Genomic DNA, 12,874 nt, shown 5'->3' with positions numbered 1-12,874 from the left:
CCAGGGGTCTGTCCAGACATTTTGTGAAAGGTCCGTTTTTCGTGAAATTGTGAAAAAATTACTCACATTCTTTCAACCAGGGTCCGTTTTTATGAATTTGTGCAAATAGGGTCCGGTTATTGCAAGAAAACTTTTTCAATGAGCTTTTAAATTGTAAATAGATACAATATTATGCTCGGCACTGTAAAATTATAATTAAAAAAAATTAAATTTTCAAAAATAAACAGCAATTGTAGGTTCTAAACTAGAGATGCAACATGCAAAAATTTGGTATTTAGCCTATACTGCTGAACGCAGAATATTCATTTCGGACGAATAGTGGAAGAATCGTCTGCCGAAGACAAAACTAAATTCGTTTACATCCATCTTTCTTGTTTTCGGCCCTGGGAAGGGTTCATTCGATTAACAAAACAATAATGAAGATAAAAAAAAATTTGTGAAGGGTCCGATTAAAAGAAAAATCATTTTGTGAAGGGTCCGTTTTTAAGTTGAAATATTTTGTGAAGGGTCCGTTTTTAGGAAAAGATATTTTGTGAAGGGTCCGTTAACGGACCTAAATTTCTTCTAAACAGACCCTTGTATATATAGATATATATTAGTACATATAGCCTTTCATGCATGTTTGTTTATTGTAAAAGTTTTGTGAAAAATATATTTAATTTTTTAAATTCCGTCTGTTCAATATCTCAGAAATATAGCGCCAACTTGGCATCTTTGTCTCAGCATCCTCGCCACCGTTTGTTGTAACCCTAATCAGTTGAAAATTAGTTGTTGATCTTATAGCATGAGTGTGCTCGTAGCACCAATCATAATAAAAATCTTTAATACAGTCCATTTCATTTGTTATCAAACGAACCAGCATAGAAAACAATCAATTGGTATCGAACACCGTCAAAGGAGGAAACTAGAAAGAAAGAGAAACGAAACCAACGTAAAGTACCTAAGTGTCAGTAACTGATTGAGTTGAAATTAGATAAGTGTTTTAACTAAAAAGTGTTTCCGTAGTTCAAGTATGCTTTTCATTTAATTGGTCTTGGTAAAAGATATTTTAAAATTAGCTTCCAAAATTTTTTCAACTTAATATACTGATATTTTAAGATGATAAAAATAAACAATTTTTCAGCAAACGGTTAAAACGTATTTTCAGAACTGTTTAAAAATAAAAAACACATTTTGATTCTTTCTTAAAGGAATTGAAAGGAAATTTTGTATTTCAAATGATATTCTATGTATTATCCACTTAAATTGCTAGCTAATTTAACCTTACATAGCCAAACATTCTTTAAAAAGACACTCGACGACTCAGCTTTGTGAAACTCTTTTACAGCTTCAAATATTAAAGACATTAAGCCTTATTATTTATTTAATCTATTTTTAAAAAAATGTTTAGGAGTACTTTTCCTTAAACTTTTTAATATGCTTAATAAATAAGTTAAGGAAATTCGAAAATAAGTAAGTTTTTAATTTGAAATCCGGAGTCAAATGTCTAAAGGGATAGGGTACACTCGTGCTTACTTAGAATAAAGTGAAAAAACAACGAAAATAATACGCAAACAAGTACAATAATATCGAGGGAGTTAATCAAATTTCTTGTTTGTGTGGTCTATCGTATATTTTTATTTTATTTTATAACTGTCACCGAACAGCCGACTCAATAAACCGAAGTCTTGCACTTCGACTTAATGAACATGAAAGATATGTCAAAAATCAAGATATTAAACGATCTTCCATCGGTGTACATAGTTGGAATTCTAATCATAGATTTGAGTTTTAATATAAATATTTAACTTTTACAAAATATATATTTTGATTGCTTGTTTACCGAAAATTCTGTTATTCTTCTTAAATATTTTCACAATGTTGCTGAATGTTTATAAATTTTCTTATTTCCATAATAAAAAGAAATATCGAAGCAATTTTCTTATTTTAATTCGCTTTTTACTCTGATTGATTGGCAAGTGACCACTTCCTTGTAAGGGGAAAATGCTTCATCCGCTAAATCAATGTAGTGAAAAATTACTTTTAAAGAATATCGAAAAATTAGGACAAACATGCATAAACTTTTATTTTATGTAAATAGATGTAAAAATGCTAATTTTTTCACAAAAGGGTATGTTTAAAAAAAAAAGAAAGAAAAAAAAGACAGATTTTGAAAAGCAATAAAAATTCTGCTGATACATTTCCGTTACATTAGCTCAAAAATTATAATTTTCTTCTCATTGTAAGAAATTTCGGTGAATAATTGCCATCATTTTTGGTATTGACGTAAACTAATTTTTTTTTCCAGTTCTATGTAACGCAAATACGGGTTAGTTCGTAACCAAGTCCGCCACGAAGGCAAATTTCTCCCGATACTTGATCCAAGAGTTCCCTTGTCTTCTGGACTAGGTTCAAAATTACAAGGCTACGGAGTTGAACACTAGTAGTCGTAAACCCAAAAATTGGGTCGACTGTTTAACGACGGTTTACGAAAAAAAAATATTTGCCAAAATGATCATTGTAATAAATAATAATATTGGTGTTTTTTTATGCTTATTCCTCCAAGAAGTAATTTTGCTATTTTTTTGGATTTTATATTTTAGTACAATTATAATACCTATAATCTACTGTTTTTTATTAACTATTACTCTGTTTTTTATTATTAAAAAAATACTAAAATGTATTTTTGTTTGTAATTAGTGCTTCAGAAAAAAAGTATAAAAAGGAAGACGGTGCACCAAAGGGATAAGAGATTTCCATATCTTTTCTGCAATACAAAACTGATTATTTCAAATTTATATTGCCGTTTGAATACCTTCTCTGCTAGCGTGACATGAGAATGTCTGTTGTTACTAGAGAGGTTATTTTTTTTTTTTTTTAAATAACAACTTTTAAACTTTATCCGTAACACCCGCCTTTTTTAATTACTGTTCTTGGAAATCTTTTCTTACCCAGTAATTGCAGGATATCACAAGATTTATTTTTCTGGTTGAATTGAAAGAAATGTAACCTGTTGCTGTCATTTACGGCCTGGTGTAAATTATTGAAATAAATTATTTGCATGAAATATTTATTAATTTTCATTACTAAAAATGAACATTATTTTTCTACTAGTATAATTTTTATTTTTTTATTTCCTATGATATTTTAAATATTTTAAATGATATATTTTACGAAAGAAACCCCAGGTGGAACTGAAGATAAAAAAAAAAAGTTTCGTATGAATGTTAAAAAGGAAAAAAAAATTACATACATCTTTCTACATATTTGAAAATCGTAAGTAATCGTATATTAAAAAATTGTATCGTATATTACATTGTATTGTATATCTTAGAACTTGTATATTAATTCGTAATCGTTTATTAAAACATCGTAAAAACCGCACTGTTTTGCTTGTTTAATCTATCATTACATTTGTTTTGCTGCGCAAAAACTATAAAACTTAAGAAATCTGTATAGTTTGTTTAAGCTAAGAACTCCTCCCGACAAAAAGTCTGAGGCCGTCTGGTGCTATGAAGACAATAATGGCTCATTTTAGGGAGGGTAGCTTCACTCAGACTAGTACCCTTTTTTTAGTACCCTTTCTTTCGCCGACCCGAGCCGAAACCAGTCCAAAACAGTGACCCTGCACCCCTACTTCAAATAGTCATACCTCGTTACCATAGTCACCGCCATAGGTCCAGACGAATGTCTGGGAGAATTTTTTCTTACTGGTTTAATTAAAATGTCAAGAAACTTATAAAAACCTTTATAGTAGACCTTTCGTAAAGACATTTTAATTCATAAATATAAAATAGTTTAAAAAAATTATCACTAGAAAAGTTTTAGTTTTCAAAGTAAAGTTTAGTCATACCTCGTTGCCATAGTCACCACCACAGGTCCAGACGAATGTCTGGGAGAGTCCTTATTTTAGACAAACTGTAGAGCCAGTACAATGGAATAAAAAAAAAATTACATTCGATAATTAGTTGCAAAATAATTAATTATTTAACCAGTAGGAAAAAATATCAATCGGGGGCTCTAGAGGCCGCATAAATTTTGACACGTTGACAGGGCCATCTTTGTTCATAAACTTAACACTAGAATTTTTATTTATTTATTTTTTTTTGAATTTGCTATTTTATTTTACGCTACATTTTGTTTTACGGCCCAAAATCTATCAGACTTAAAAACTTGAAATTAAACTTGAATAACGTCTGTTGAAAAATTTACAAGGAGTAAAATAAAAAAAATTAAGAATCGATAATTAGATCGAAAGTTATAATTTGTTAAATTTGTAATGAAAAAAAACTTCAATTTGCTCCAAAGATATTGCAATTTTATGTCAACTTCCAGTAAATTTTTTCTCACTTTTTTTTTGCTTTAAATAATGATTATTGATCCTTTGTTGTCGAATTCTCTCTCTCTCTCTCTCTCTCAAGATCTTCATTTTATAATTTCGCCCTCGAATTGTTGTCAGAAGTAACAAAAAATGAATAAATGGAATGAAAAATAAAAGAATGAAGTTAGATTTTGCCAGATGTAATTCTTAATATCTTTTTCGAAATTTTTTAAAACGTAAAAAATTTCGAGTTAAATTAAAACAGTTTCCAAATTGTACTGCATATATAAGTTAAAAATATCGAGAAAGCATGGAAAATAATAAAAATAAAGATTAATAAAAAGAGAAGAAAAAAATATTTTTAAAAATTATTTAAAAATTTTTTAAAAAAAAATGTAAATTAAAAAGCTGGAAAACAAAAAAAGTGAAAAGATATAATCTCTACATCAGCTCACTCGTAATATTTTTAAAATTTTTAAAAAAATTATTTTAATAGTTTTTCTTCTTCTCTTTTCATTAATCATTATTATTTTCCATTTTTTCTCTATTTATTAACTTATTTTATGAGTTCTATATGTTTGCAGCTTATACGCAGTAAATAAAACTTATTAATTTTTTTCGTTTTTCTCTTTTTTTCCTTTTTGTCTTTATTGTGCGATATATATCTCTGTTTTTTTTCTGATTTTTATGGCCATTTTTTTTCTTCTTTTTTGCGGTTTACATAGAGATATTAATCCGTATGCCATATAGATTCTAAGGGTTTAGAATGATTGAAATTCAATATGATACGTACATTTTTGTTCATAGTTTTCATTAAAGGAAGGAAAAAAATCAAATATTCATATTCTTTTTTTTTTTAGCATTTTTAATTTTTTTCTGTAGTAAAAGTAGTCTTAAAGTAATGAGAAGTCTTAAAGTTAATAACGGGGTCCAAGTTTTTGGAAATATATATAGAATTTTTATCCTCCATGAGGAAATGTGTCTTCGTTGGCTGGAAAACCTTTCTTCCACATGCTCAGCTACAAAGCAGGGAAAAAAATGAGCAGGGGTTTACTTTGTCTTTTTTCCAGTTTTCTCATAAAGAAGCTAACCAACCCGGGGAAAAATCTTCCTTGACGTCATTGGCTTATCGACGTTGCTTAGCAACCAGCTCTCATAACATCCTGCTGTTCCAAAAGCGCCAAGCAAAGCCAGAGAAAAGAATTAAATAAATTTTTCATCCGAAAAATGTATTACGCATGAAACTGAGTTTTAATTCAACTGTCCATTTGGAATTCTACTTCTTATTCGGTTTTTTCGTGCATTAATTCTGATAAAAACATTTGCAGTTTCTTAAATTAAAGTAAAAATGTCTGTAAAAAGTTGTTTGTTGTTTTGTTATACGGGAGGACCCAGTTGAAGTTGGCGACTCAAATGCATATACCATGCCAGCGGAAAAAGAAAGCAAGTTCTTCTCTGTTTATTTGTTTTGGATTCGGGAAACGTCAATTTTTCTATCAGCACGTGCCTGTTTAGAATGTATTAGCTAATCATTAATTTATCGTGCTTTTGTGTTTTAAGAGTAAATAATGATTGTTTGTTTACCGCATTTGTCAAGAAAAGTCGGTTCAACTTTTATTCACTAATTGAGGTGTTCATACTTATTGAAAAAAATGATTGCATTTGGTTTGTATAAACAAATACTCTATATTTCTTTTGTCTTTAAAATATGTGTGTTTCAAATACTTAACACTTACATTGCACTAAGTTGTTATTTCAATTATTCATATTCAATGCATAAATTGCTTAACAACTAAAAGTGTTTTTGCATAGGTTATCTTACTTTGGTTTTGAACGTTTTTAATATAGTTACTGCTACAGAAATTATTTAAAAAGAAAAAAAGCATTACAATGCTAATAAGTATTTTAGTAATGTTATGCTTATTTTTCTTTTTTTCTTTAATAGAAATTTAAAGAAAGATTAATATTTTCCTGTGTGATTAAAAATCAATTATAATGTTACTGGTGGTAATTCTAATCTTAGTATTTTTTGCAAATTAGGAATAACACAGCATATAATTTATTACAAAACTTTTGTACTATGACTTTAGTAAAACTGTTTAATTAATTAGGTATATCTTTTTTTATTATTACACTGTTTGATTTAATGTGCATATAAAGTAAAATTTATCAATAAGACTGTAGTTGTTAAGGAAATGTGTGAGGATAACAATTATAATATATATATATTTTTCATACTATAATATCTGGTATTTCTTCGTATACTGACTGTGTAATTGTTTATCAATAAAACATAATTTTTTGCTCTTTTAATAATTACTTTATTTATAATATTTAGATAATTTTTAATGTAATATTTTGTTAGTTTTTACTTTCTTTGTTTTCCTCATTTATTTATTTGTTTGGTCTCAGCATTTTAATCTGTATGTTGAATCCATTTACTAATATTATTTTTTTTCACTTAATTTTAATAAATTTTTAAAAGTAAGAAATATCTTCAATTATTATGGGATAATGAACCTAATTAGTTTTAGCGTATGATAGATGACAATTAAATTTTTTTTATATGTACCTTAACATGAATCATGCATTCCTGAGGTTCGATATTTTTTTTGCTCAAGTTTTGTCTACCATATTAATTTTTTGGACCACTAACTGAATACCTAAGTGATTGTATTGGACCGTTAAATTTCAGTTGCTGGTGGGATCCCAAATGGAACTCGCATGTTTTACAAAATTATTTATTTTATAGATATTTTTATAATTACTCTGGATTTAAAGATAAATTTTGCGTTAACTGTTACATTTTTGTTTTGAAAGGCTGAATTTTTTAAAAATGTTTTTAGGATTTATTAGTGGCAGTTTAGAAATTAACAATCTATTTTTTTTCTCCAATAGAAAAAAACTATGTATCATGGCCAAATGATTCCAGCCATTTAAATAATAATGTGATGTTGCTAGAAGAGGAACGGCCTATAATTCCTGGCGTTTCTGTAAAGGCTGCTTCGTTTGATGCATTAGTTTGTTTACTGATTGATTCTTTTTGTAAGTATTTCTTTCTTCAGCTTTTTTTAATTTTCTAAGTATTATAAAATTCTAATTTTCTAAGTATTCTAATTTTGTTAGTATTCTAAAATTCTAATTTTCTAAGTATTCTAAAATTCTAATTTTCTAAGTATTCTAATTTTGTTAGTATTCTAAAATTCTAATTTTCTACTTATTATAAAATTCTAATTTTCGAAATATTATAAAATTCTAATTTTCGAAGTATTATAAAATTCTAATTTTCAAAGTTTTCTAATTCTCTAAGCATTATAAAATTCTAATTTTCGAAGTATTCTTAAACTAAAAGTATTCTCGGAGCAGTTCATTGTGAGCCAGAGTGGAGGATTGGAGTAAAAAACGAATTTGCAACTTTTGGAATCTGGAAAAAATGTTTTTCCGGATATTAAGTAAAAATTCATGTGTTTTTTTAAAAATAATATATAATTATGAAACTTTACATTGATATATTTTATTAATAATTTATCTTTTAATTCCAAGACCAAGTTATTTAGCTAATTGCTAAATTAATCAGAAACATAATGGAAATGAATTTAATCTGTAATTTGTTTTGGTTTTCTTGTTTATAAATATTTACTAAAGAATCGTTTGAGGATATTTTTACAATTGCGACCGTACCTGTGATATACTTATATTTTTCTTATAATGGATTTGCACAATTTCAATATTTTCCATAAATATTTCTACTAAAATTTATTTCTTTATCTTATGTTATAATATAAATTGTAATTTAAAATAAAATACCCTTAATTCTCATTATACATAGAAGATAGTGATATATAACTTTAAATTAACATTAACTGTGAAATAATGCAAGTTATACTCGATAAGGATCTGATGAAAATTTTAATAGTCAGACTTTCAGAAAAATCAAGAGTCAGAGTTCAATATTTCCACTACCAACTCCGGTTCTGCTTTATTCTAACTAATATCCTATTCTTTATTTGATTAACTAGATAAACTGAATAAGTATAACAGTTATTTCATGTTGTAAATTTTATTCTTACAGTACCGTCAGGAGGGTTAAAGGAAGAGAACAGCAATTTTCCCAGAGTCATACTGCTTATGCACCAGTGGTTTACTTCCTCTGAAAATTTAGCTCATTGTCTCATTACCAGATATCCTTTTTTAAGATATTCATATTTTTATTTTGATATTATTAGATGCCTATATTTATTTTGATGTTTGTAAATTGATCATTAAACAAAATTAATTAATTAATCATTGAACTAAAAAAGTTAATCGAAATACAAATTTAGCATTACAGTTTGTATTGTATAAAAACTTAGATTCTTTCAACTATTTTTTTAATAGTTTTACTTTTTTTTTCATTTACTTATTTTGCAAACTTCACGTAATACTTTAGTTCAATAGAGTATTAAAATCATTCTTACTAGTTTTTATATTGGTTGATATTAATACTAATGAAATAATTTAATGTATGGAGGAATATTATATTTCCAGAAAAATATATTAAAAATACTTAGTAACCCTTATAACAAGAAAATTTAATTTTTAAGTATGAGTTTGTTAGGAATTTCTTAGATTACTGTTGAAATGTAAATTGGTATCTAAATTCTGTTTTATTTATACTCTCCATCCTTTCAAATAAATAAGATGTTACAGGGTTATTTATCACAACTGTAAGAGCTGATACAACTTTTAAAACAAACAATTTTAGCCCTCTAATTCCAAGTCGTTAAGCAAAGTAATGAATTAATGGCTCAGCATAAAAGACAAATTATAAGAGATAATGAATATTTATTATTAAAAACTTAACAACAAATGTTCATATAAGTAACCACCAGCTGTGGTACTGGCTTCAAAAGAGAACCACAGAAACCTTCGACAGTTAGCCTGACGGCAAGGGGATTCTAACCCATGATCTGTCTACGACTGAAGATATTTTACGTGAGCACTGTCGGTGCAAGCCGGATGCGGATAATTGCTTACTGTTTGCTTTTAGATCCTGCATTAAATGCTGAAAATTTTTTGTTTTAGCAAGTTATGCAGTTTAAGTTATGTTGACAAGCTCTGTGATGTTAAAGGTGTAACAAAAATAATGGTCAAGACTGTTACTTTTGTTACACCTTTAGTCTTACATTTTCAACTTTGTTAAATTAATATAATATGTACAATTTCCTATTTTTATGCCTTAACTTATTTATACGTTTTGGGATTATGAAACTGTACCTGACTGTCACTCAGCATGTATTCACAATTATCAAAAAGTCACAGAGTGTACTATATACCAATATCGAGCTCGCATTTGTCAAACATTCAGGTAAAAACTAAATATTATTCATTTACATAATCATTTAAAATTCATGTAAAACAAAATCTTTTTATGTTATTTCTTTATTACCTCAATTTATTATTTAAAATTAAACTCATTCTCACATTTTATTATTCACATCTGACACTTAAGTTCTAAATTTAGATTAAACTATTTTAGTATGAATGTTTTTAATTTTTTCCACAACCAAGAGTGAGAGCTGGAAAAATCCCTTGGCCTAATTTTTGAACAAGTTACAAGAAATAATTCCCTTTTTGCATGTGACTTACGAGACCTCCGGGATCAGTTGGCAAGATTTTCCCTAACATTTAGGCGGAGGTACTTTAATTTTGTGTCACTTGTATGCTTTCTTTCCTCACCATAATGTCTTAATAAAGAGCATCTTCTGTCCACCATGTTTGACTTCTTGCGTTCCCAGAACTCGCCTATGAATACCATGTTCTTAACATATATATAGGATATACAGTGTCCTCCCTAAGCGTTTTTAGAATTGCAGCCCACCCGTTCTTCTTTTTGATGCACCCTCTTGCCCTCTTTGTAAAACCACCATCCCTTAAAAACAGGGCGTTTTTATTCATATTCCATTGAAAAAATATTGATTCACTGTTTAAATAACAATTGCATAGTGGTAAAATTATCTGTTTCTGTAGATTTAATTCTGATTGCTATAACAAATATTTATTTTAGGATTATTCTCAACTGGTTTAGTTAATAAAAGTTTCTTTTTTTGTATTAATTCATTTTTTGAGTGATTTTAAATTTTAAAATTGTTTTTCAAATAAGTACTTTCTTTCTTTTTTTCTTTTTAAAATGCACTTTTAAATGTTTATTTTCTCCTAAAAATCAGTTTACCATTGATCGTTTTAGTTTTTTTTTTGGAAAAAAAAATTATACACAGTGATTGTCTATTAGCATGCTTTTAGTTATTTTTTTATAAACTGCAAAAATTTCTCTAATTTTGATAATTAGTGAGAATAACTTTTCTAAAATACACACATAAGAACATAATTTAAAATTGTTGAGGATCAAATTCAGCTTTCACATAAAAATAAGTGCCTTTTTCTGTGTAGAAGCACCCTACCCTTTTTTATTCCCAGGGAGAACTCTGATATGTATTATGCATGATAACAAAAAGATATAAATAATAAAAATAAATGTAATAAAAAGTGCTGGAAAGAAAAAAGTGGACCGCACACTAACAATAATAACTATGTTTTTAAATATAAAACCAAATTTTTTTTAATCCATAGTCAATTAAAAACTAAATTCTATCCTACTTCATGTTCACATGTACCACCACATTAACTTTTTTCATTCTAAGGTATTTATTATTGATGTTGGCTGCTGATGAGCCACAACATTTTTTATTACATATTTATTATTTATATCTTTTTGTTAATGTATAATATATATTCTAATTTTCGTTGGCAGCTTTACATGTGTTTAAAAATATATATATAAACTTAAAGAAAGATTGTTTTTTATTATTAGGTATTGGATACGCATGTTTCCCATTCATTTTGATCTTAATTCCTCATTGACATCCATTGTACAAGAATTTCAAAGTCATCTCTACAATCAAAGTTTTTGTGTACTAGCTGATCATCTGGATCTTTCTAAATTGTAAGTAGTTCTTGCTCCTTTCCTAATTCAACCATTTATTGATAAAAATTAAACACTTGGTTGCTAAGCTTGTTATTGTCTGATATAATTTTAAAATATAACTTAGCGCATATTCTTTGTATCTCAATTTGGAACTTGAACTCTTTATGAAGAAATTATTGTTTGAGTCATTAATTTTTTTTATTCATTGACTAAGAATTTATTATTTATCAAGTATATCATTTTTAAAATATGCTTGGAATTTTCCGTGTTATTTTCCAAAAAATAAATTCAGATTATAATATTTTATGTGTTTCCTTTTAATCTTATACCTCTTTAAAATATTATTCCTCAACAAGTATTAAATCTTCAAGAATCTGTGAAGCTAAAAACATCAGAAACTTTAAACGCCTAACCGTGGTAGGTTTTCGTGGTTTTCCACTCCATGCAATGCAAATATGGGTTAGTTCCATCAAAAAGTCCTCCACAAATTCAAATTTTTTTCTATACTTGATCTAAAAGTTCCAATGTGCTTTGGATTGGGTTCAAAATTGCAAGGTTACGGAGTTGAACATTAGTAGCCGTAAACCCGAAAAAATAGGGTCGGTTGTTTAACAACGGTTATAAAATAAAAGCTAGTATAATAGCTAGATATAATAGCTAGCTATTGCTAATATAAAAGCTAGCTATAATAGCTTTGCGCTATGTTTAAATGTTGCTTTTATTCAATATGAGTGATTATCAAATGTATTTTGTTTTGTGTAGGCCATCATATGATTGGGCGAGGAGCATGTCAGTTCGCAACCCTCCTGCGAAGCATACAAGAAAAATTTCATTAGTCTTTGATCATTTGGAACCCAGTGAACTTGCTGAGCATATTACTTTTCTGGAACATAAAGTTATGCGTAGAATTACAGTAAGATATTTCCTTACACCCTTTCTAAAAGAAAGATTTAATTTACATGTTGCTGTCCTATTATTTACATGTTTCTTTTAGAACATTTAGTTTTTTAAGTATCTAAATAAACTTATTTTGTATGTTCTAATTCTCTTATACATTTGTTTTTATAAAATGGTATGATTGCAACATTTTTAATAAAGCCTATTTTCTCGTAATATATCTGGATAACCTTTTTTCTATGTAATATGCTTTAAAGATAATTTTAACAAATTGCAAAACTTATAAAAGTTTTGTTGTAATGTATTTATAATCCATAAAGTAAGTTGTTATATTATATTTTTAGAAAAATAGTGTTGATTTAACAAAAACACTATTTTTCTAAATTATTTTATTAATTTAATTTTTATTTTGAAGTTTTTTTCTCATAAAAGATAAATTGTGTTACATGTTTATATCAAGTATTGTTGTTCCGTGATAGTTTTTAAGTTTTGTGAAATTAGAATAGTAATTTTCATGATAGAGAATGCATCCACAGACTTTGCTGTCTCCTATGTTTTAGTTTAAAAAAACGATCGCTTAAATGTAATTTTTTTTTTGCAGGTTTTTAGAATAAACATTTTTGTTTATCATGAATAAACATTAAACATTTATTTTGTAATCAATTGATTAAAAGAAAATTTTTTATTTAAATAAATTTTTTTTTTTAGTTATT

At 27.3% G+C, this 12,874-nt stretch overlaps 1 protein-coding gene across 5 annotated transcripts in view; it reads left to right on the top strand.

The window, feature by feature from the left end:
* Positions 1 to 12,874, top strand: part of LOC107453443 (ras guanyl-releasing protein 3) — a 58,561-nt gene that overhangs the window by 29,013 nt on the left and 16,674 nt on the right. For 3 of the 5 annotated variants that reach the window (XM_071178391.1, XM_043046836.2, XM_071178392.1), the window contains 5 exons: positions 7,199 to 7,345; positions 8,373 to 8,481; positions 9,534 to 9,647; positions 11,151 to 11,282; positions 12,027 to 12,177. In XM_071178391.1, coding sequence (XP_071034492.1) covers positions 7,199 to 7,345; positions 8,373 to 8,481; positions 9,534 to 9,647; positions 11,151 to 11,282; positions 12,027 to 12,177 — 653 coding nt within the window. Of the gene's footprint in view, positions 1 to 5,468; positions 5,966 to 7,198; positions 7,346 to 8,372; positions 8,482 to 9,533; positions 9,648 to 11,150; positions 11,283 to 12,026; positions 12,178 to 12,874 lie in introns of those variants that run through there. The other 2 variants (XM_043046838.2, XM_043046839.2) reach the window with 2 other exon arrangements.

Source organism: Parasteatoda tepidariorum, chromosome 3, assembly GCF_043381705.1.
Source record: "Parasteatoda tepidariorum isolate YZ-2023 chromosome 3, CAS_Ptep_4.0, whole genome shotgun sequence".
Lineage (NCBI taxonomy): Eukaryota > Metazoa > Arthropoda > Arachnida > Araneae > Theridiidae > Parasteatoda > Parasteatoda tepidariorum.
Note: the sequence above shows the minus strand (reverse complement) of the source record. Positions and strands in the feature narration are given on the sequence as shown.